This window comes from Erpetoichthys calabaricus, chromosome 15, assembly GCF_900747795.2.
Source record: "Erpetoichthys calabaricus chromosome 15, fErpCal1.3, whole genome shotgun sequence".
In the NCBI taxonomy this organism is placed as follows: domain Eukaryota; kingdom Metazoa; phylum Chordata; class Cladistia; order Polypteriformes; family Polypteridae; genus Erpetoichthys; species Erpetoichthys calabaricus.
The window spans coordinates 55,954,734-55,981,495 of NC_041408.2; the positions used below are offsets into that span (position 1 = coordinate 55,954,734).

General features: G+C 38.1%; 1 protein-coding gene across 2 annotated transcripts in view; it reads right to left on the reverse strand.

Moving 5' to 3' along the window:
* Positions 1-26,762, reverse strand: part of spast (spastin) — a 77,492-nt gene that overhangs the window by 17,627 nt on the left and 33,103 nt on the right. For both annotated transcript variants that reach the window (XM_028821015.2, XM_028821014.2), the window contains 7 exons: positions 16,700-16,881; positions 12,367-12,509; positions 10,011-10,104; positions 9,829-9,903; positions 9,430-9,501; positions 4,526-4,601; positions 3,952-4,043 (listed from right to left, as the gene is read on the reverse strand). In XM_028821015.2, coding sequence (XP_028676848.2) covers positions 3,952-4,043; positions 4,526-4,601; positions 9,430-9,501; positions 9,829-9,903; positions 10,011-10,104; positions 12,367-12,509; positions 16,700-16,881 — 734 coding nt within the window. The remainder of the gene's footprint in view (positions 1-3,951; positions 4,044-4,525; positions 4,602-9,429; positions 9,502-9,828; positions 9,904-10,010; positions 10,105-12,366; positions 12,510-16,699; positions 16,882-26,762) is intronic.

Here is a 26,762-nt window from a genome sequence, read left to right on the forward strand (position 1 = left end):
CATCAACTGTATTGCTGTTGATTACCTAGGAATAAAACCAGCTCTTTCTTAAACTTATACTAGTAGTGTAAAGCACTGAAAAAGAAACCAACATGGTTGTGAAAGTTCTGTCAAAAGGCATCCAGGATAGAGTAGTAGAAAAGGATTTCAAAGGTTTCAGCTATCCTTCTGAGTACTGTTCAGAGCATCACTAAGAAGTGGAAGATGTATAGCACTACCAAAACATTGCCTAGACCAGGCTGTACATCCAAACTGGATGCCCAAGCAAGATGAGCATTGATTAGAAAGTCTACCAAGTGGCCAAAGGCAACTTTGAAGGACTTTCAAGGCTTCATGGCTGGGACTGGTTTATCTGCGCATGTGAGAAAAATCTCTCAAGCTTTATAGAAGATGACCTGTAGGGCAAGATAGCAACTAAAAATTCAGTCCTGTATGCTCTATGCAAAATATTCTGCTGCTATGTGGAAAAAGGTATTATGGCCAGATGAGACGAAAAATGAAGTTTTTGGATTGAACTCCAAGTGCAAAGTTTGGTGAAAAGCAAACACAGCACACCATCCCAAACTCACCATACCCATTGTAGAGCATGGTGGTGGCAGTATTATGTTGTGGGGGTATTTCTCTTCAGCAGAAACAGGGCGATTGGTTAGGATTAAAAGGAAAATGGATGCTGGCAAGTACTGTACATCTAAATTCTTGAAGAAGAAAACCTTCATCCCTCTGCTAGAGAGCTGAAGATGGGAAGATTATTCACCTTCCAATATGTTAAAGATCCTAAATATACCACCAAAAGAACAACACAGTGGCTTAAGGATAGGAAGGTGAATGTGGCCAAATGGCCAATTCAGAGCCCTGACTTAAATTCAATAGAAAATTTGTGGATGGACAAGAGAGCAGTCCACTGCTGCTCACCAAAAATTTGACTGAACTCAAATTCTGCAAGGAAGAATGGGCAATCATTCCCCAATCTAAGTGTGCAAAACTGGTAGAAACATTTCCAAAAAGTTTGGTGGCTATAATTACAGCAAAGGTTGGCTCTACTAAGTATTAAACCAAGGGACTGATGACTTGTCCACCACCGTCATTCTTGTTTTTCATTTTTTAATTAAATTTCTGAGCTGGTCACTTTCAATAGTTTCATGTTGCAAGGCAACATTTGTAAAAAATGCTGGTAAAAGTTATTTTGAGAATGGTTATTGATTTCAGGCTGTATGACAAAGTAACTATTTCAAAAGGGCATTGTGACTTTATATAACCACTGTATAACAGCAACTCCAGGACTGACCGCTGAAGGACACCGTTTTTACTACCTAATTCTGATAAGGTTCCTCATACTATATAACCTTCTGCTTCTTGTGTTTTAGACAGTTTTGCACCAATCTACATACTACATCTTAAATTCCCAGGGAAATTTCCCCAGTATGCAGTGACTTTCTAAAAATATGAACAAAAGGTTTTTATATGCATTCACTAAACTACTGAAGCACTCAAAGACAGACCTTATCTTTGTGATTAGTTAGATCTCAGCCTGTTTAATCTAAGCAGTATTTTTTTCTCTACAATTTCCAAATCACTAAGTACATTTAGCAGGCCCTATTATATCTGGGAGGTTATCTACTTCAAATTTGAAACCTTTAGAAAAATGCAAGTTTAGAGCATTAGCTATTTCACTACTTTTATGTTTTAATTTGCACTAAAAGGGCTTTTAAAGGCGGTGATCAGCATGAACTCAAGCGCGTGCAGAAGGAACTCCGAGTCCAGCTCAGGGCGGCGAAGGAGCAGTACAGGAGAAAGCTGGGGCAGAAGTTGCAGAATAACAGCATGAAGGAAGTGTGGGATGGGATGAAGATCATCACTGGCTGCAGTTGAAAGTGGGGTGCCACCATCGAGAGAGACTTGAAGAGAGCAAACCAAATGAACAACTTCTTTAACAGGTTTGACCACCCTAACCCATTCTCACCACGGAGTATTACACCATCCACCCATCCTTCTGCTGATACCAGCATAGGAGAGACATCCCCACCCACAATTACAGCAGCGCAGGTGAGCAGAGAGCTGAGGAGACTTCGTGCCAGCAAAGCAGCGGGTCTCGCTGTAAGGTCTGTGCGCTGGAGCTGGGGAGTCCTCTACAGCGCATCTTCAACCTGAGCCTGGAACAGGGGAGAGTCCCGAGGCTTTGGAAAACATCTTCTATCACCCCAATCCCAAAGGTATCACGTCCTAGTGAGCTGAATGACTTCCGGCCTGTCGCTCTGACGTCACATGTGATGAAGACCATAGAGCGGCTGCTGCTTCACCACCTGAGGCCACAGGTACACGCCCTCGACCCTCTGCAGTTCGCATACCAGGAGAAGGTGGGAGCGGAGGATGCCATCATCTACATGCTACACCGATCCCTCTCCCACTTGGACAGAGGCAGTGGTGCCGTAAGAGTTATGTTTCTGGACTTCTCATGCGCCTTCAACGCCATTCAACCTCTGCTCCTTAGGGACAAGCTGACAGAGATGGGAGTAGATTCATACCTAGTGGCATGGATCGTGGACTATCCTACAAACAGACCTCAGTATGTGTGTCTTGGGAACTGCAGGTCTGACATTGTGGTCAGCAATACAGGAGTGCCGCAGGGGACTGTACTTTCTCCAGTCCTGTTCAGCTTATATACATCGGTCTTCCAATACAACTCAGAGTCCTGCCACATGCAGAGGTTTGCTGACAACACTGCTATCGTGGGCTGCATCAGGAGTGGGCAGGAGGAGGAGTACAGGAACCTCATCAAGGACTTTGTTAAATGGTGTGACTCAAACCACCTACATCTGAACACCAGCAAAACCAAGGAGCTGGTGGTAGATTTTAGGAGGCTCAGGCCCCTCCTGGACCCCGTGATCATCAGAGGTGACTGTGTGCAGAGGGTACAGACCTATAAATACCTGGGAGTGCAGCTGGATGATAAATTGGACTGGACTGCCAATACTGATTCTCTGTGGAAGAAAGGACAGAGCCGACTATACTTGCTTAGAAGACTGGCATCCTTCAACATCTGTAATAAGATGCTGCAGATGTTCTATCAGACGGTTGTGGCGAGCGCCCTCTTCTACACGGTGGTGTGCTCGGGAGGCAGCATTAAGAAGGACACCTCACACCTGGACAAACTGGTGAGGAAAGCAGGATCTATTGTAGGCATGGAACTGGACAGTTTGACATCTGTGGCAGAGCGACGGGCACTCAGCAGGCTCCTATCAATTATGGAGAATCCACTGCATCCACTAAACAGTGTCATCTCCAGACAGAGGAGCAGCTTCAGCGACAGACTGTTGTCACTGTCCTGCTCCACTGACAGATTGAGGAGATCGTTCCTCCCCCAAACTATGCGACTCTCCAATTCCACCCGGGGGGGTAAGCGTTAACATTATTCAAAGTTATTGTCTGTCTATTTTTACCTGCATTTTTATTACTCTTTAATTTAATATTGTTTTTTGTATCAGTATGCTGCTGCTGGAGTATGTGAATTTCCCCCTGGGATTAATAAAGTATGTATGTATGTATGTATGTATGTATGTATGTATGCATGCATGCATGCATCTATCTATCTATCTATCTATCTATCTATCTATCTATCTATCTATCTATCTATCTATCTATCTATCTACCTACCTACCTACCTACCTACCTACCTACCTACCTACCTAAAGAGTTCCAGATATATTTCACTTCCTCTTTGACCAAAATGTTGTGAAATGTAACATACTGTTTATTAAATAAAATCTAGACAGGAATCCCCCTCTTGCTTGGTTTTAACATGCAGTGAAGAGAGAAAAAAAGAAAAACACACACTGATTATGTCCACACCTCGGGCACTGATGGGGAAAATAAAATACAGCATATATAAAATACTGATATGATGATTTATACATGCATAACAAATATTTTTATTAAAACATTAATATTACTTACTCCATCAAACTCTATTAGCATTTCTGTCTTTAATCGCCGACTGGCATCATGTTCACCTTCTCTTCTTTCACATAGGAGACTGTCAATTTCATCTGAAGAGGAAAAAAAACATTAAATTTACCATAATGAATTAATTGTTTTCACAAAATGAAAGATTTGAGCCATCCCAAAAGGTTGAAACCTTTAGCTATCATCTGCAAGAAATGGTATTCAGCATTTATTCATTGGCACCAGCAAAGCAAATATACAGTAAGATCCAAAAACTGACTTATGCCTTTCAGTCACAATCAGATTTTACATGGTCTGACAATTAATATTTTTAAGACCTATATTTATAGTTAAAGTAGAACATACAACTTATTTTAAAGATAAATAAAAACCATGTACCAAAAACAAAAAAACTTCAAATCCATTATTTTCCATTTATATTTTTCTTACATAGTTCTCTATGCTTCTTTTCAACAAATATACATTACAAAAATAATCAGTTATATCAAATTTCGGTCTTGGGCTGTTTTCAGTAGGTTTAAACATATATGGATAAATGGTTTCCAATATACAACTACTTACTTACCAATAAAAATAATGGAAGGTTGAAGTTCTCGTGCAACCGCAAACAGCGCTCTTACAAGTTTTTCTCCTTCTCCCACCTTAAAATGAAAAGCGAAAGGGATAGAAGTAAATAACTAAAGTTCATACAAAATAGCTTAAAAGACTTATAAACATCAGCTGTACTTCCTATTTGATAGGAAATACTGAACATGAAAATGTGTTCTTAAGAATTTTGACTGTATCATAATCCCACCCACCAAATTACAAATGTTCCTCTGCCCTTGTATGTTGAGCAAAAGCAATTTGAAGAGGTGTATGGAGTTGGAAATCATAATGTATTAATGATGGTAAACAATATTCATTTTATATTTTGAAGAAAACATCATGAAGGTGTTGTCCATTTCTCCGTACATATTCTGACAGCTTGTTATGGAAATCCTGCATTAATCAATGAAACACGCCAAGAGGAATGTCAGCAATTTCCTCTTCAATTCTCCTTTTTAGTTAAGCAGTATTTGCAGGATGTGTACATTACACTTGTCTTTTAAGATGTCCCTACAGAAGAAGGAGAGAATTTTTTTTTTTTTTTTTTTTTAATTAAAAATAAATCACAGCGAGATCTGGGGATCTCTGAGACCATGGAATGTCATCATTGTGTGAAATGACACGTGTTTCAAACAATCGTCGAATAGCTCCCATGGACTGTCTGGCAGTATGCCAGGTGTTCTGGTTATTTAATTGATTATTTACTAATTAGCAGGTTTGACACTGAAGTCTTTGCTGCTTTCATCATCCTGGGTATCTACTGTGCTGGCTGTTAATTGTCACTATTAGGGTTAAATGAAGGGAGCAAACTACACAGGGAAGGGGAAAATAATAGGAAAACAACAAAAGAGAGTTAAGCATTTACAGCTTTAGAAAAAAATAGAAATATTTCTAAATGTCCTATAAATGTAAAAAACCATACTGTTGTGTTTCTCTGAATGCAGAATAAGAGTAAAAAAAGACTAGCTAATTAAATGAGATCTGTTGTTATCAATTATAATCACTGATTGTGAATCTGGTTGGAACAAAAACCTGCAGCCGCAGTGGGTCCTCAGGACCGAGTTTGGGAACCACTGCATTATACAATTATGTTTGTTAAAAATATGAGCACATATTATCCTGTATATTAAAGATTGGATGGTGGATTTGTTGTTAAATATGGTACTAAGAATGAGGGAAGGATAGCACTGCCTAGAGTTGTGTAAAAAGTGATGCATGTAGTTTTAAAATCTATGAAAAGCTCTTTATCTGACTGAAACTGAATACTGAACAGAGAATGAAGACCCAAAAAAAAAAAAAAACGTTCCAAAAAACTTTGAACAATCTGATGACTGGAAATCCATCCTGATGCTAAAAGTTTTTTTTTTTTTTTTTAAATAACTCATTGTTTAAGCACCAGTGATCTACCTCTATTGTGTATACAAGCATTTTCTGTTTATTTCTTTGTTTTACAGCAAAGTAGCTTAGTGTCTTTCTAGGCCCCACATCAAGGACTGCAAAAGTAAAAAAAAAAAAAAAAAAAGGACTTTCAAGAGGAATTTGATGGAGTTACACAGTAGAATGGCTGAAACTGTGTGCATATAACTACTATTGCCCAGATGCTTCACCAATTGCAGCTTTATAGGAGAAGAGCAAAGCAGAAGCCACTGTTTAAAAAGAAAAGAGAAAACCCCAGCTAGAATTAGCCAGAAGGCACAGGACATGCTATGAAGTCAGCTAGAGCATGTCAGCTTTTTATCAAGCGTAAATGCCATATTTACCTTTAGCCAAACACTACACATTATCAAAAATACATCACCTCCATCATGAAGCATGGTGGTGGAAAATTGAAGCTGTGGAGTGCTTCCTTGCAGTAGCCACTGGAAGGCTTGTGAGGGCTGAATGTAAAATGAACAGGAAATCTTGGAGCAAAACCAGATGCTGTCTGTAAAAAACCTGTATCCTCAGAGAAAATGCATTTTCCAGCAAGACAATCACTCCAAGAATAAAGACAAAAGTAGACAGACATGGCTTAATCACAAAATGATACCGTCCTGGATTCCAGATTCTCAGAAGTCTACATCTCAATCTGAGAGTTTGTGACTGAACTTGAAAAATGCCATTACAGTACACCCCCAAAATTCACGGGGGTTACATTCCTAGAGCACCCACGAATTGTGAAAAACTGCAACTTTTGGATGTGGTTAAAAAATGCCTTTTAAATGCCTATTTTTATAGTTTCAACCCTAAATACAGTATGTCCCCAAAGCACTTTAATTTCGTTGCAAACTCAGCTTAATACATTACCTAAAAAATTACCTTAATACATTACCTAAAAACAGAATGTAAAGGTAAACCCATCTACTGTACAGTACTGTACTGCTTTGTCTCCCGCAGTGCTAGAATGTAAAATACCGATGTTACCGCTAATATACTGTAATTCATGTAAGCACGTTTTCTTTGGTATGCGCTGTCGTTTTCTTTGCTATAAGTAGTGTAAATACAGTAAAATGTACGGGTACTCACCAATGATGAATGATATTGATTATGATGATGATGAAGTAGCTGTGCAGTACGATGCAGAGGATTTAAAACTCCTCGGGTGGCGCCTCTTCTTTAGGCGCTTCAGGAGGAGTTCTATCTTTGGATGGGTCTTCTTCTGGTGGGGTTTCATGCCTGCTTTTCTTTATAGGTTTCAGGAATATTGTGATGGGAAGTTGCTACATTGTCTTCTGTAGGGAACTGCTGGTACAATTTCAGTGCTTTCTCATGGATGATGTTACCGTCCAAGGGGATGTTCTTCTTCTTGCAGTCGGTGATCCACAATGCCAAGGCAGATTCCATCCTGACGATATTTTTAGTCATTACGGTCGTTACCTTTTTGGCACTATCGCAAAAACTTACAGATACGGTACTCCAGATCACTGCTTCGTTCTTCTTTATGCAGCGTGAGGTGCTTTCATTAATGCCATAGTGGCGCGCTACTGCAGCATAACTTTTTAGTTCCCGGAGCAAATCCAGTAGTTCAACCTTCTCCTGGAGTGTTTTAAACTTCTGGCGCTTAGGCTCAGTGCTGGATGCCTTAGAAGGTGTAGGGCAATTCAGTGACATCTTGTGCGTTTAAGAATAACAAAATTAATACAATAACAAAATGGAAAACACGAGGACAGTCAGCTGGAGTCGCGTCACAGGGCAGCAATCAATCAGCAGCAAGGAGAAATGAATAACGCTCTCAACTTGGCTACTTTCACCATCTCAAACCGCGTTTCCCTCAGCGGTGGTAAACCCACTCACCTGGAGACGCGTCACAGGGCAGCAATCAATCAGTAGCAAGGAGAAATGAATAACACTCTCTGATTTGCGACTTTCACTATCCCAAACTGTGATTCCCTCAGCGGTTGCTTCATGTTCTCTCTACAGCACAGTATTGCCATGAAAAAAGCCATAAAAATTTGCAGAGGATATTTGTGCTTTCCGCTAACAATTAATAGTTCGGTTCTAAGGAAAAATCCGCAAACGACTGAATCCGCGAACCCTGAACCATGACTTCGCGGGGGTCTACTGTAATCTGATCGAGCATGAGGAGTTCTGGAAAGGAGAATGGAGGAAAACCTGCAGTGTGCAGATGAACAAAGCTGATAAGAGAGCGATGAGAGATCTGTTCACACTTTGACATTAAAGGGTTTTTTTCAGTTGATCAATGTCAAACAAGCCAAATTACATGCACTGTGATTCAATGTGGTATAGAAATAAAATGTGAAGTCATTGTTAGACACAGGTGAAGGTCAAAAACAGAAAAGGACAGAAGAAAAATTTTTACAGCTAATGGCACAATTCTGTCATGCTCCCAAAAAGCAGCTGGTCACAACAGTAAGGTTTCCCAGTAGTCAAAACAATAGGAAGGTTAATTTAAAAATAGTGTCAACAATTTTTGTTCAAGACACAAATAAAATACCCCAAACCCCAGAAATATTAAAGTATCACCCAGAAAAGTTATAGCACAATCAAACTGATTCAAAGAAATAACACCCTCGAAAAGAGTTAATCCAACTTAGGGCCACGGGAAGCCCAAGCCTGTCATGACAATGCTTGGCTTTAGATAGGAAAACATCCTTCAACAGGACACCAGTCTATTGAAAATCCAGCTCATCCACACAGCTGCATTCACACAGAGGGCAATTTATAATTGCATTTTAATCTAACCTGCAGGTACTTGAGAATATGGAGGAAGACCCAAATACCTGAAGGAAAACCTAGACAGACATTGACAGAATATGTAAAATCCATGCAGACATCATCTGGGTACAGGGTTCACTCCTAGGGATGGTGGACCTAGGAGGTGGTAGCACTACCCACTAAGTCAAAATGCCTCCCTTATTTAAAAAAAAGAAAAAAGCATTTTAAATATGAAATACTTTACATTACTGGGTAATATGACACCATGCTGAAAATGGTGGTGTCATTTCACAAGGCATTACATTGAGAGTTATGGATGCGTGTTATGCACAATAACTAAGTATTTCAATCTTAGAAATAATTGAGACACCTGAAGTCCATTTTGTTTAATAGTGAAAGGCTAAAGTTTTTTTGTCTTTAATAAATGAAAAAGTTCAACATACTTTTTACTCATAGGGATATTACTACAACTAATTTGGTAAAATAAAAATAGGAAAAAAATATCCTCTAGCCATGACGTGTGTGCCCTTACCCTTTTCATCTAACAACATCATTAAACTATAATCACTGTCCTTAATAGATTGGGCCACAGAAAACATTTCATAAAGCAAACCATACAATTACTTTGAAATATTCATTTAGACAGACTTTAAATACAACAAAATTACATAACAGAGCAAACTACTGAAAAAAGTTAGTTTTTTTAGATATCATAAAAAAACTTACATATTTGGAAGTCAAGCTGGCAGCACTTATATTGAAAAAGGTTGCATTGGACTCTGTGGCTACTGCCTTTGCCTGCAAAATTTAGAAAATGTTTTTGAGTGCACCAAAATATATTCGAAATCTTTACCAGTTATATAAAATACAACCCTCAAGAAACACCAAGTGTAAGCATAGTATGGCTGGGTCCTAAAAACTTGGTCAGGGAATTGTGGATTTGGGAGGTGAATGGAAGTAATTTTCTTCCTTTTCAAACTCACAGTAGTGAACTACTGATAATGACAGAACTGTATGCAACTTTAAATGGGGCTACTATCCAAAATAAATGACATGAAAAAGTGAAACAGCGTTGCAGGCATTGTAACATAATGCTTAAAAAAAAAAAAAAAAAAAAACACATACCAACATAGTTTTTCCATTGCCAGGAGGGCCAAAGAGAAGCAATCCACGTGCTGGTGCCCTCAGTCCTGTAAACAGCTACAAAAGAATATTTCAGTTAACAATATTTAACTGTGTTCACTATTCATTATTATTGCAGTTCTTTAGAGACAAAACTTGTTTTAGGTTTAACTTGTTCTGCTTACTTCAGGTCTAAGAGCAGGAAGAATCACAATCTCTTGAAGTGCTTGCTTAGCAAGATCTTGTCCAGCGACATCATCAAAGTGAACTGAAGGTCCACTGAAAAATCATTATTGCGAGATAAAAAAATTGAAGGTAAAACGGCAGAAGGCAAAAATGTTGAAAAGGCAGACAAAATAATATTTACTCACAGTACAGTAGCTTTCACTAGCTTGAATTAAACAACACATAAAATTGTATTCTACTTAGGATTATTATTATTATTTTTTTTTTTTTACCAACAATACAAAAATTTTGTTCCAAAACAACAACTAAAAAAATTCTAGAATTTCTGTCCATTACTCAATCAGGGGAGATATTTGATATGCAAGCTCTGTTTAATGTGGTTACTCATATACAGTGATGTAGCAAGGCTACATAACGGACATTCGGGTTAGCCTTCTGGATTGTTCATCACTTTATAATGTTGGCTGGGAGGGTGTTTTAAATAGCCCTTCAGGCACCTTTGGTGACGTCCCAGTCTGGGAGGATCCCGCCCAAGTAAACTTTCCAGCTGCCTGTTGCCGCGTCAGGTTGCCATAACAACCGAGAGGGGCAAGGATTTTCAGCGGGAAACTTTCTTTTTAAGGGGAATGGCGGAACAAGTAGAGGAGAAAAAAAAAAGGAAGAATAAGGCTGAAAGGAACGTAGCGACTATCCACGCTCAAAGAAGTTTTCAGGATCATATCTCACCCAGGGACGTCTGCTATTCATGGGTGGCCACCCCGAAGAAATATTCAAGTGACGAATCCCCGACAAGAGGCCAGGGTCTGGTGTTCTCCGGGTGCTCCCGTCTGGTGAGTCGGATACCTGAGTTTCATTCTTCGTGATAGTTTCCGCAGAGAAACCGTTTCGCCAAAGGACTGTTGTGCTTCCTCCTGACTTACAAGAGAAACTGAACTGCAGGGTTTCTTGTTTTCTTATATGGTGGACTAAGCTAAATCTTTCTTTTGCGTTCTCAAAGAACAGTTTTTCTTATTATTTACTTTTTTCTTTTTATTGTCTGTGTCAAACCAGGGGTTAGGATTTGGGCGCTAGGGAGGGTGTCTGGGGAAGGGGTTCACTAATGAGCACTAAGGCACCGGGCAAGTTAATGTAAACAGCATCTGTTAATATATTTTTTCCGTCCCACATCCTGTTGCGCTTTATTTTCTGCAAATTATTTAGAAGGGCATAGTGGCAAGAGGGGACAAGGACCGAATGTGGTTATGCTATTGTGCGTTCAAACATCGTCCACCCCCCTGTCGGGTTGTGAAGTGTAGAAATCGCATCCCGTATTTTGCGGTTGCTACAGTGAAACAACAAAAAAGGTCTGGCAACAACATGGCTTTTTTTATTTCAAATTGGCAATAATTAATTCTTTTCAATTCTTGAATTATTTTTCAAAGCCAGAGAGAGCACTGAATTATTCGCAGTTTAAGATAACGTTCAGACATCACTTTCCCTTGGAGCTCTGGCAGGTGGGTTACGATTCTTCCAATTGAACAAGGTAAGTCTGTACAAACAAAGAACACGGCACCACAACATTTTCAATGCATAATCTTATTCCACCATAATCAACTGTAAAACTGTCATCACAGTTTTAAATATTGTGTTTGCAGTTAGTCATAGCCTATCAAGATTTATTAATGCAAGAGCATCTGTCATGAATTCTTTATCATGTGCATATATATATTAGCCACAATCTACAGAATATTTAAACTTAGTCCTGATCGCCTTCTGTTGTTCATTCCAACAACAGTTAAGCCTGAAGTTCATCTACTGCTAGTACTGTACTATGTGGACTGGTCTTAATCTGCATTAGTATGGCACTATCTCAGGTACACTGTAACTGACCCTTTACATTTTCTTTTAGATACTAAATAGTCCTGTTTGCACTGTGCACACTTTATATAGCATACATGTACTCTGTTTCCACAACATTTCTGGTGCAAAATAATAATGTGGCAAAGGAAAAACTGGACAGTCTCCTTTGAATCAGGGAACTTCTATCAACTTTTAAACCAGTCCCAGTGATTGGGAGGTTTTTAAGTTTTTTTCAACAACTGTGCACTCAGAATATCACTTTTCAGTTTTGATTACTTCTTACTTATCACAGGCTATTTAGAGAGTATTTTCTTGATTTAAATATAACAAACAATAAATTTGCAAACTCTTACATAAGATGCAATGAACCTGGTACACAGGCTAACCACTTAATAAGAGTTTGAAATATAGCACTTAAAAATTGCATATGTGGGTATTGACAACATGCGTGTTACAGGGCCATGTTCATACATAACAATGGCAGTTACCTTCTTGATAATTTTGCCACACTCTTACCTGTCTACAATTTCATTAAGTATCAGGTGGGCAAGCCTAGAATCAACATTCTTGAAATTCTTTAAATCCTTCTTTTTTCGGGGAGCAGTTGTTGGAGTTGGAGGTCTGTTGATGGACCTGTTACTGGCTTTTGCTGCTGGGATCTTACAATTTTCAAACAAAACATATATTAGTTTATCATCAACATTTAAAAAATGTCACTATTAATAAACTGAATCAATCTCAAAAAAATAACATGTACAAACTCCAAAAACATTTACAGTAGTGGTCTTGGAAAAATGTTATTTTTTCTGTTATATTATCACTTACTTTAAAATTAGCTCTGAAAATACTTCTACACATACAGACAAAATGGTAATTTCAAATATAAACCATTGAAACTACAGGCATACCATATACTATCAGCTGGGATACACAAGGTGGGGTCACCTGTAAGTTGCAACTACTATATATTATATATACATATACTGTATGTACCACATTATAAAAGCTACAGTATATGCAAGTGTCTACAGTTTTATTATTATAGTTTCCTTGTTGAGTAAATTTAACAAAGATGTGAAATCTAGCCTCCTTTTTAAAGTACTGTATTTCTATTTTGATCTAGTCTGTAGTTTTCAGCATCAAAGGTTTCTCCAGTTTTTTGATAATCATTGAGTTCTATGATTATTCACAATGTTAATATTCAAATCTTACAGTAAATTCATCCCATTGTGAAACAAACCATTTTAAATCATTATTTGATTACTTTAGATTGTTGCTTTACTAAAACATCTTTCTATTATAAAAGGAAATGTTGGGATGAGACATTCTCGGAGATAATTTCAAGTCCCACGAGAGAAGACTTTATGCAAAGAGATTTTAAAAAGTCATGCCCTCCTCTCAAACATTTAGAACAGCGGTCCAATCACTTCTCATTCATGTGAATGCTACTGACAGACAGTTCCTGCGCTCTCGGCTCCAAGCGGGGTCGGAAATGAAAGAAAGAGTAGAAGACAAAGTACGACATCCTAAAGATGTTCAAAAACATTGGTGTGATACACATGCAGGGCAGGTTAGAGATTATGAAAAGTACTAAAATTCGAAAGTCTCAAAAAACTAATAGTAAAGATCACATTAGTGCTAACACATGGACATTATTACTTGGCGAAATAACCAAACAGCGAAAAGAGATCGAATATATGGACATTGGTGATATGACAGAAGTATGTAGATATTGTTTAGCTTTAAACTTTAAGTCGGAGATTTTTAGATCATCTAATTTGTGTTGCCATCAGGGAAAAGTAGTGTTTCTTCCCAATGAAGAGGTGTATCTGCGAGAATTAAAAGAAATGTTGTTTGGCAAAAGAGTAATCCACATACGAGATCGTGTGCAAGCAGGGGGGGTTGGTGAGTGAAGCAAGCAGGGGGCAAAGCCCTCTAGTAACCATTAAAGAAAAAACTATTAGCATTGTATTAGGCTAATGTCTATTTTGATGATTTCACACGTAATAACATCTGTAATGTATAGCCAGATTTACATAAAACAGCTCCTTTCAGGAAAAAAGAAACTAAAGTGAAGATCACAATAACAACTTACTTATAACTTCGGATTTTTCTAAGGGCACAAAGAGGGACTGAATGATTCGGTGGCTTTAGCAGATGGATTCTATTAAAATAGTCCTTTGCTTTTTTCAATTTTTGCTTTCCTTTTTCAATTTAGGTATTACCTTCCAAGCACATTAATAAATTACATTGTAATCAACGTAATTATATAGGTTTGCCATATTTTGAAATCACACTTGTGATTTTTTGACTAACATTATACATTTACTAGCCAACCTGTGGAGTAGCATACACCGCATAATTATGTATTGATGGGTGAACACTTCCTGAACGACACAGTTGTACAAATGGGGTGGGTTTGAGGATACCTCTGTGAGTGAATGAAAAGATGGACCTCTGGAGAGAGCAACATACAATTGTCCGTGACTGAAAGCAGGATCGTCTGTGACGATGGAGGCCACGCTGGTGAAAGTTACTTTGTCGGTAGGGATAAGTTTCAGCACTTGTTCATTAAGGTGTAGCAAGTCTTTGCTGTTGACACTTAACATAGCTTGCATACTGAGTTGTTCCGGAGTCACAGTTGAGAAACACTTTTTTAATGTCTTTTAAGCACAGGGAAAAAAATGAACATGTGAAACATCCGTAATGTAATTACCACCAAGAAAAGTAACATTGCAATAATGCACACTACGACCCGATTGCTGTAAACAGAAGTGAAAACAAAATCGAGCCCGGTGCATTATTTACCTGCCTTGTAACGCAGTGGTAGTGTTGCTACTTTGCAGTAAGGAGACTGTGGAAGATTTTGGGTTCGGTTCCCGGTTCCTCCCTGTGTGGATAGCACTTTGAATACTGAAAACACCGGTATATCAGTGTAATGAAGTATTATTATTCTTATGCATCCAGCGCTCTCTCGCACGCGCCTGTGTGTGTGTGTCTCTCGCTCGCTGCACGTGTTCCTGCAGGCATACGCCGTATAATTATGTATAGGCTCACCCGCCTTTTAAGGCGACTGACTTTTAAGTCGACCACTTCTTAAGGCAATTCAATATGTAGATCAATTTGATATTTTATACCCTGTACAGTGAAAAATAAAATTCATGTACCACAACTCATTCATTTGGTTACATTGAGTCTGAGCCGCATTACTTTAATACTCGTAGTTTCTGTTATTTTTTCGACGAAATTTAAACTTTTGTTCTATATAATTTCGAAAACTTCCTTGAATACTATATTCGGTGTGAAAACTCTATTAGTGCCTTTTATCAGTTTTCCCTGTTGTGGAGTATCCACTACATGGACAACGTCCTCAGAGCGCTTTGCTCTTGAAAATGTCATGTCGCAAAAGTCAGTGAATGACTGCTAATAAAGTGACCAAGTTAGAAGAAGTAAGGCAGGACAAAATTTCTTTGTATACAAATCTAAAAATAGCCTACCTAATCTCTAAGAATGCGCACAAAAGCAAGGAAACGATGGGAGCACCAGAACTCTGCTCACATCGCGTCGTACCACAAGCCGCACGTAGTAAGTCTGTGATAAGCGGAATACTGCTACACTTTGCACTCACGGGATGGAAGGACAATCCCGACCGCTTTTATATAGTGTTTTGATAATATACCAAATCTGTATATACATTTAGCTTTCTGGGTCTCTTTATGAAGTGTGATAAATCCAGAATTTACTATAAACTAAGGACTTTTTCCTGGTGGAAAGAGAACTGTTTGTAAACATCAGGAATACCAAGAACTGGTTACTAACTTTCACTATAGTCACTATTCAGTCACTTTACAAGTACATGGGGGCCCACATCAATGACTGGCTGGTCTAGTCTTGCAACAATGAGGAACTATATAAAACAATGCCTTCCTTCAACGTGCATAGTGACATCAATTACATCCTCTACAGCTCTATGACTGTCAGGGCAATTTTCTAGACTATGGTGTGCTAGGCTGGCATCAGTTTAAGACCAGCCCCCAGACCAACAAGCTAATTATGAAGGCTGGCTTATTTATGAGATGCACTCTTGATAACACTGGATGTAGTACCAAAGGAGAGAATGAAAACCAAATTGATGGCCATTATTCACAATGCTGCACATTAGGTACTTTCAGCCAACAAACTGTTCAGCAGACAATAATGGGGCTCCTTCATACCTAAGGCAATAGGATTTTATAATTCCAGACATTCTCTTTCTTTTTAGTAATTCTGGTATGTATTTGAGAATGGTTATAATATTTATTCAGCTTCTGTAAAAAGCTAAATTTCCTCCTTGGGACAAATAAAAGTACTACCTTTCAGAATAGCAGCATCATTTTTGGAAAAAATAATAAAAAGGTGTGATCAATAATCACTAAATATGTGCAATAAACTTTCCCAGACATGTTTATATTTTAACATATAAGCATACAAAAAAATTCTTAAAATAAGCATTTGCATCTAAATTATTTTTTTTTTAAAAATACTGTTTTAACCGTGTAACCTGAAAAAAAGAGCAGAGTTTACTCTGCTGCTTAATGTGTTAAAGAAGTATTTTTTCATACGATGTTTTTTTTGGTCAAAACCTTTATAAAATTTTAGCATTGTGTCACCATAAATAGCATCTACCTTGAAGATACGTCTCAAGGCAGATGTGCCTGGCAACTCATTTTTTTTTTTTTGGTCAGGATGTTGTTTTATTTTTAAAAAACTATAGCCTTGACTGTTCAATATAAAAACTGACAATCATAAAGAATATACAATGAGTAGATACACAAGAAAAACACAAGTGCAAGACCGCTTCAAACCTCACCTTGGTCGCTGAAGAAGACTGAGCAGGTGCCCTGGAACTGTTTGAAACAGAAGACCCACTATAGCTGGGTGAACGATGATGACCAGTAAGTCCTGTTGCATTTTTTGCTGCAGTTTTGGATCGTGGAAGAGAGTTGCTTGAGTGAGTTAAAGGGTCCTTCTTCTTTGGAACTGCACCACTCTCTGTAAATTGAACAAAAAAAGTGTTATTTACCTCATTAAAAACAAAACCAACAAAACATCTTCAGTAGAGCTTCTAAAACTATCACCTTACATCATTCCCAACTCCTGGAAAGAAATTTTAACCTTGATTATGGTGCTGTTGCATAAATGTGGACAAATGAATAAAGCCTACAGCTACACTATCCCTTCTCAGGCTTGAATTAACCTATTCCTTATATACATTATTTTGATAACTACATACAGCAGAAGAGAAGCCTTGACAACATAAACTAGAATAGGACATCTTTATACTCTCTCAGACTGCCACCTCAGAAAGTTGCTACATAAGATCAAGTAAAGGGAACAATAAAGGATCAAAACAAAGATGGTCTGCATACACAAGCCGATATGGGAATAAGCATTCTTCCAAATGTGGTATGTAAAGACACTTGGTTTTAATTTGACATATTAAAAAGTGTAAAATGGCAAACTGCAAGCGTCTTAGGCCGGATTTATACTTCACGCGACGCGATGCATGCTGCAGCGGACGCTCCTGCTACGCAAGCGTTGTAGTGTTCATACCTGCGCGCGTACTTTGTGTAAATCTGGAGGAATCCACCAGGTGGCAGTGCAAGATATGATCACGGTGAGAATAGGTTCGGCTTCGCTGTGTTGTGGATTGCCTGGAACACCCATTAAATTCCGATGATACCTTACCGCAATATCTCTGAAAAGGATGTTTAATGATTAAATCCATCAGTCCAGGGATTTGTCCATTTCAGCTAGCATTGGGCACGAGGCAGAAACAATCCCTGGACAAGGCATCAGCTCATCGCAAGGTGAATACAAGCACTCACATACACACTGGCATAATTTTAGTGTAACCAAATCTGCATATCTTTGGAAGGAAACCGGAGCACACTGAGGAAACCCAGCAGGAAAACATGTAAACTCCAGGCAGGGAATATCAGCGACGTGACTCCCTGCAAGACAGCATCGCTAACACTCCGTCACCGTGTAACCCCCATGTGTGTAATTATTAAAAGTATTCATTATTTAAACAAAATTACCGATTTATCTGTAACATATAACATACACACTTTAATTCATTTCATCATGAAAGTGATATCAAGTATAAATCTAAGGATTCTAAATGTGCAGAGAGTTAGAAAATCATACTTTTAATGTGCTCGATGTGGCGATCTATAGCTGCCGATCTGCTGCTGTCAAGACCGGATGGAAGCCCTAGAAAAAAAATGACGGCACAGAAGACGGTATGTGAGACTTTTAAAATGTATTGTGTCATTACGATCTGGAATATGCGACGCTTGAATATAAAAGCACCACGAATACATCTGTATGTCAGCATTTTGCTTCACCACATCGAACCATTCATCAAACATTGAAGCGCGCACAACAATCTCGTAGGATCCGCAAAGCTTTCTGTCACATGTAGATAGTAAACAGAGACTCTGACGTCACATTCCAACTTTTAGCACACTGCGCCCCCCGACTTTTTGCTGGTACTGCAACTTGCACATGCGTCACGTTAATTTTTGAGGACCTGCTCAGAGGACGCATCAAATAAATGCTGAGAACGCGTGGCAGCCATGATGCGGGCGCGTACGCGTTCTGAGCGTGAAGTATAAATGAGCCCTTATAGGCACATGTCAATTCTCAACCTATCAAAGGAGTTGATGTGTAAAACTAAGCATTGTAAGGATAAACAATACAAAAAGAATAATCCGATTAGAGGTGAAAAATTTAGGATTAAGAAACCATTATCAAGCTAAAAATAGATAGATTAAAAATGTCTAACAAACAAAAACAATCTTGACTAGATTTCATTTATACTACATTAACATACTAAATGCATTTGGAGCATAAATTCTTTATCTGCACAGATGCAGTCAAAGCAAAGTATTTGTAATCCAAAATCTGACATTTTTTGAGTACCACTTCCCTCTAATTTTTTAATTGCTGAGTGGATGTAAGCAACCCTACATGCAGATTTCAAACAGCTTTATTAATTCTGAGAGTAGGTAGTGTCCAGTCATCCATGAAGTATCAAGTGCCACAAAGCTACAACACAAAATTGATGCCCATGGATGGAGGTGGAGGTGTTGTCCACCAATTAAAGTCCTGTCCACATGGATGTTCAGATCTTGGTAAAATGAATGTGCTCTGAGTGACCTGAGCGACCTAAGCATTTAAGTTGCATTTTGTTGAGGCACGTAACTGATTTCAATCTGACGTTACATTTGCGTTCATTTGCCCCTAATAAACATTTGTCAGTTTCCCTGAGGGGGGGTTATCAGGCAGTCCAGAGTGTGCTGAACCTGTGCGATTCAAGGTTTATCCTTCATTGTATTCACGAAATATGGATCACTTAGCTTTATTAGACATGAACACTGACTGCCTCCTAAAATTCTTCCTGACACGTTGATGTAGGCAGAGAAAACATCGCCGCTGCTATTGGGTTAACCTTCTGACTGCCCAGCATGCATGTGTAATCTATGAAGACATGCAAGTAAGAAAAGCTGGTACGACACCATATTACACGACAGTCAACCAATGTGTGTGTTAAACCTGAAGAGCAGCCACTTGTTACTCTGAAGTACGCAAATATACAAGTATTACTCGCATATGCACTCACCCATCAGCATTAATAACTCATAGTAGCTAAAGTTACATCATTACCACAAACCTACAAACTGTTTCAAAAAAAAAAAAAAAAAAAGAAAAGCTGCATGCAAAGTTTTTTTTGATGGCATCCGACTGAACACAGTTCACAGAACACGGTGAAAGCTTCTGAGGGTCTGATTCACTGCAATAATCAGAAAAACATTTGCCGTTCATGCTCACCCGACACTATAGACAGCAGAAAAACGCTCAGTTCAGACAGCCGTGTGGACAGGGGCTAAGTGACATGAAGTCAGGATTCATGATCAATGACTGGGGTTGGGATCACCCATGAAGCAGCAAGTGGCATCATGTGATCAACTATCAAGGGGGGGAATCCCCAGGTAAGCATTGCAGAGCCAGTCACATCAGGTAGCCTTGGCGGTTATTTGAGGGGTGCCTTTTAGGTAAGCAAATGGTGGCGCACCTTGTACATCAAGTGGGATCCCCCATCCCCTACTCCTCATGTTTCATTGGACTAACTGCCCGGTCCGATCTCTAGCCATACGGTAAGGGGCATGCGCGCTCTAGACATCAAGGAGGATCAAAAGCCTAGGGCTCCTTATGGTCTTCTATCATCCATGACTGGGAGATAAGTAAAAAATGCGTGGCAGTTTCAATATGTTGTGTGAGGGACGAAGGAGAGAGAGACCATAACACCTGAACAGCAGATTTAAAAAAAAAAAAAAACCCACACACAAGATTTAGAAAACTGAAAGTTTCATCACATGTTGCATATGCATTAGTGGTGAGAAATGATTAAAAAAATGAATCAAAAGGTTGGAAAACACTATTCTATATAAACCTTTGCTCCTGGCACGCTAAAAATGATCTCCATAGCTTCTAGCTCGCTTAAAAATTGACACTGTGCATTACATGGTTGGTTATGTTACATTCAGTCATTTTCCAACCTGCTATATCCGAACAAGGTCACAGGGGCCTGCTGGAGCCAATCCCAGCCAGCACTGGGCACAAGGCAGGAATAAATCCCAGGCAGGGTGCCAGCTCACCGCAGGGCACACCCACACACCAAGCACACACTAGGGACAATTTAGGATCGCCAATGCACCTAACCTGCATGTCTTTGGACTGTGGAAGGAAACTGGAGCACCCAGAGGAAACCCACGCAGACACGGGGAAATATGTTACATTCTTTTTATAAGTTACTGAAGATGCTGCAAACTGGAATAATGGGTAGGGACAATCGTTTCACTTCTATTTCGTATGATTTTGTCATGATATTATAGCAGTCAGCACTGTAAGCTGCCTGGCAGATCAGCAAGTGAAGTACAGTGGTACTAGAGACTTATTTTGGTTTTAGTGCCACTCAAAGATAACTTATTTAGCACTTACGTGATAGGACATTGACTCGATCTTCTTACAGAAGCATTAAATGGGGGGAGGAGGAAAGAGTGCAATTTTTTAACTTCGCAACTTTTCTCTAACATTGCTCCAGGACTGCCATAAACTCCTCCTCCCTACTCCTTTTCCATCCACTCCCCTAAACCTATGTCAATATATATAATATTTATATACAGTATTAAGAAAATGAACACCAGTGCTACTGACATGTGGCATATCATCATTTCATAAAAAGAAGTATATAAATACAGTACTAGATGTGTATGTAATTCTTTAGGTTCACATTTAACTTTTTTGTTTTATTGTTTTGTAATCCATCCATCCATTTTCCAACCCGCTGAATCCAAACACAGGGTCACGGGGGTCTGCTGGAGCCAATCCCAGCCAACACAAGGCACAAGGCAAGAAACAATCCCGGGCAGGGTGCCAACCCATCGCAGTTGTTTTGTAATGTTAAAGAAAAAAAAATTATATGAAAATGCCGCCCTGACCAAAGCACTGCCTGAGGTGTTCGTATCCTTCCCAGTCGTGGATGTGACATTTTTTAAGGTGTTAAAAAGGCCACATTAATTGTAAAAATGAATGCATTAACTTTCCCAGGCCTATTTCAGTTCTTCAGTGCCAATATACAACTGCAGAATTAAAATCAACTCATATTAAACACTTTTAAGGTTTAATATGTTTTTCACATTAACACATATTCTAACAACAGCTCATTGATATTTAGCTAGCTGGGCTGCATTTGCCTGCTTGATCAAGGGTGTCAACTAAGCTCTCATTATTCATATACAGTATATATGCAAGCATTGCAAAATCTGAAAATATCCAAAATACTTCTGGTCACAGGAATTTTGGATTAGGGATACCTGTATTACGGTGTAGTTAGCATTGCATTTATAGTAATTTTTTAAGGAAAGCTGGAGTTTAACTATATCATTTTCTAGCATTTAAACAACACACCTGCACTAAGGTGTCACAGTCTCATTGATCACTTATCTACATTTAAATATAAATAAGAACTTTCAAATGATACAAGTGTGCTTCCCTTAGAGACATTACTCAACTTTTCAATTAGTATATCACGGTCACCGGCTTTTCTTTTAAACAATCTTAAAAAAAAAAAAAAAAAAAAAAAAAAAAAAAAAAAAAAAAGAATCTGATGTAAACTATGAAGATCTGGTTGAAGTCCTCTACATATTTTTCCAGAAAGAACAATTTTATATTGTCAAGTTTTCTAACTGTTAAAATGTGAAAAAGGAAAAAGAAGATTTATGAATATAATAAAAAGCATGAATTAAACACAGAATAAAGCATACAGAACTACAAAATTGGACAGTTACTTTAATTTTGCAGAACCATTAACACCTGACTCAGTGAAAAAACTGAATATATCTACTTATTCTTGTTATTTAGCTCCCTTAATCTTGCATGTGATATCCTGTTTGTCATGTGCAGGATACTCAGTAAGCCTATGGACCCAAGATTTCCTCAGATTCAAACTTCCTTTAATAACGGCAAGTTTTTAAAAAAGAAAAATGTAAAAATATATCCGTTCCATCACCCTCTTCTCATACCAGGTAATGCTCTCACGGTTGGGTGTGAAACAAAACTGACAACAAACAAATCTGAATATACCACACTGGGTCTCCAGGACTAAGTATGAGAACCACTACAATATATAACACAAAATACTCTAAAACAATAGATATGTACAGAGTAACGGGGATTGCGAAGACAGGTAAAAAAGAGTGCAGGCAAGGTGGAATGGGTGGAGAAAACTGTCAGGAGTAAATTGTGACAGATGGGCATCAGCAAGAAGGAAAGGGAAGGTCTACATGACGGTAGTAACCCATGTTATATGGTTTGGAGATGATGGCACTGACCCATAAACAGGAGACAGAGCTGTAGGTGGCAGAGTTAAAGATGCAAAGACTTGCATTGGGGTGTGACGAGGATGGATAGGATTAGGAACGAGTACATTACAGGGTCAGCTCAGGTTGGACGGTTGGGAGACAAAGTCAGTGAGGTGAGATTGCGTTGGTTTGGACATGTGCAGAAGAGAAATGCTGTGTATATTGGGAAAAAGATGCCAAGGATAGAGCTGCCAGGAAAAGAGGAAGGCTTAAGAGAAGATTTATGGATGTGGTGAGAGAGGACATGCAGATGATAGGTTTAACAGAGCAACATGCAGAGGACAGGAAGATATGGAAAAAGATGATCTGCTGTGGCAAGCCCTAACGGGAGCAGCCGAAAGAAGCAGCAGCAGCTCTAAAATAACAGATGATTCAATACAAGTGCAAGTTAGGATTTATTCTGAATTCATGGAAATGAATAACAAGAAATCTTGGAACAGCTCACTTGATTCAGCAAGGTGGGTACTGCTTGGCTTTTGCCAGTCACAGAAACTAGACATTTATAGTAGTTGGACATATAATTGATATAGTGTCATTAAGTACAATTTGCAACATTAAAAAAGGTCTTCCATGATACTCTCTTATTGAAAAACAGCAAAGAAAGTGATATGATAAACAGACATCCAAATAAAGGAGCCAGTTCATGTACTCTATTATTCACTTTTACTAAGAAGTAAAAATATATATGATTTACATCTGTAGAATTTCAAGCCAGCCGATTAGTCTTAAAAGCACATTGAGTTAATTTCACGTGATTTTTGTGTGAAAGGCAATTTGACTTTCTTCTATACAAAGAAACAAGAATTATGAAAGGCATTGTTTCTCAAATGTGCTCTTTCCACCCCCATGTATCCAGGCTGAGATCCGTTAATCAGATTTCTGTAGCCACTTAACATTTACTTAAGGTCACAAAAAAATAACATTTATAATCAAACTTGCATATCAAAATATTTGGGGTAATTATAGCACATCTTAAAAGTATTTCAATGTTTTCAAATATGGACAGATTACAAAAGGGTAAATTATATATCTAGTTTAAATCTAGAATAGCACATCTTAAAAGTTTTTCAATGTTTTCAAATATGGACAGATTACAAAAGGGTAAATTATACATCTAGTTTAAATCTAGACTTTCATTGCAAATTCATATGCTTAGGTAAAAAATAAATAAATAAAAAGACAAAAATTAGTAATTTACCTGAACATATCATCAGTGTAAAATGAAGAATGCCCAATGAATTGGCCAAAGCATCAGTATCAACCATTAATGGAGTGAAAATAGCAAAATCACATTGAAAGAAATACTAGTTTTGATATGCTGGACATGTGACACATAATTTACTGCTCACAAGTATTTGCCAAAATAGTAGGGTGGGAGCAAGATAAAAACACAAAACCATATGTGAAGTCCAAAAATACTGTCATCCTGACAAATACTATCTCAGAGCACAGTATAAAGAAAAAAAAATCTAAACTGCTTGTATTGTAGTATGCAGCAGCATTGCCAGTTGGTTACTTGTTAGATAACATTAAGAAATCTTATAGAAACATTTTGAAACAAATAAGCATTACTTGGAACAACACAATGTTTAGTTATTGATTTCAGGATTAGTCACTCACTGTTGAGAAAGATGTTGTATTTACCAGGCTTCAAAATGCCCAGTAAGCATTATTCTCCTGATGTTACATAGGTGTTAACATAGCTTGCTGCACCACCAACATATATAAAGCTTTACAACTTAAAGGCAAAATTCCTGTGCCTTTTCATCTGTCACAGATACCACTCCATGGCATTTGACAGGGGGTTGGGGGCACTAAAGCTGCTCATGTTAATTAAATCCTCCATAATATCCACTGCAGTTTAAATACTCACACAATGGGCACAGACTTAGCAGGGACAGACTATGATTTGAACAGAGAAACAGGCATTGCAAATTAGTCTACTCTCTCTCTCTCACCACCATACTTTAAAGCTTTAACTTTAAAAAAACTTTAAATAATTTCACCTTGCTAAAATCAACCTCTATTTCTGAAACCGTGTAAGTGAAATGTTTATTGATGCCTCAAGCAATCATTCTCACATCCATAGCTCGTGAAGGCTACAGTAACTGTAGCTTGCTCCTCCTAGTACTCTTTGATTATATCATGAGAACTGTTACAGTAAGTTAGAGCTTTTCAGTTCCAATGAAAATCAATTTGAAAACAAGTCTATTGATGTAGTGGTGCATTTATAAAAAAAAATGTTATTTGCCATACTACTCTGAGGATGCACCTCATTAAATTAAGTGTATGTGCAAAACAATTAAACTGCCGTCCAAGACTATGATCAAATATGGTCATGCATTTTTTCACCTTCACATTATTACACAAGCCATGAATAATGGTTCTGCAAAAGGGCAGTCAGTTTGTCTTAAATCTTAGCTCTGGTTTTTCAATCAATTTTTTAAAATTTCCTGCTTTCAACAAAAGATCTTTTCGTTTGCCCTTGTGTTTCATTTAAGTCATGTGGCAATGTCATACAATATATGATACAAGGTTTTGTACTGCAAAATTCAATAAAACAATTTTGTGTCATGCCTACAAGACAAAAAACAAAAATGTGGAACTTATGAAATATTACACCTTTATATGTGAATGCAGCTTCAGCACAGAAAATATTATAATCACAAATACGCTCATTTACAGACAACCAAATAGCTTGCCAATAAGTTTGAAAAATTACACCTCTAACAAACTTCAGCCCAGAATATAAGCAACAACCATATGCTAACTCTACCTGCTATACTACTGTGGCACACTACATATGAATGTATACAATCAAAATCAGTTAGGCCCATTAGTATCTTTTGCACTCACAGTTTGGCGCAGAGTATATAAACATGTAGGCCCACTACTCCGTCCCCTAGTCTGCATTCTCAGACCCCTACATTTACAGTAATAACTATAGAATGTAACCCTATCTTATTTATAGGCTGGGATAATTGTGACATCATTAACCTTTGAAATATTTTGATTGTTCTAATCAACACGTTTCATTTGCTATGTGCACATTTCCCATCTTTTTCTGTTATATCCAACTCTAGTCTGTTATCAGGCCTTCTGTTATTTCTATGTCTTCTTCTCCACTTCTCTCACACTCTTAACATTTTCTCAATTTCAGATGAAACCTGTCTTTGCTACTTACATCTTTTTATGCAAGGTCGCCTCCAAGCTCTAACCTATTAAATTAGTCTGGAAATGGGACCGATCACTGTCTATTCCTCTTGACTGCATCTTGATTTGTAAGAATATCATTCCTAAAAATCCTAATCATCAATACACTCAAATCTGTGCATTGTCTGTATTTAACCATTGCAAAGGTTTTGCTATGGGCCTTAATACTGTTTGATTTTGCTTTCTTCTTCTAAACCCCCAGTACTTTCAGACATTTAACATGTACTGGGAATGTTTTAAGTTCTCGGCTTTATGGAGCGGTGATGCAATTTCTGCTTAAAACCACTTTGCTTTTCCACGTTTTCATTCTCTTGGACCTGTCTGCTCTTTCTCTTCCTTCTCTCCAGTATAGATTGTACTCTTTGGGCCTAGTTAGCCCAAACTATAAATTGGAAAAATTCTGACTCTATATATTTTAACTGGTAAATGTGGACACTCTTTTATCCTTTAGGATGAGATTGCACTAGTTAAAATAGCCACAGGTGAGCAGACACTATTTGCTTAAACTGTAAACCTAGCCACTCTTCACAGGTCAGAAGAGAAAAAAAAAAAAAAAAAACTCAAGCTGCTTTCAAAATCTGAGCACTTGCAACAATATCCCATGCCCATTTTGTGTTTAGCTGCTAGATTTCACTGCCAATCCTAACAGAATTCAGAGCTTCTTAACATTAAGTGAAGCTATTAAGAAAACCCACAGCTGCTCTTCACCATGTTTATAACACAAGCAATTTG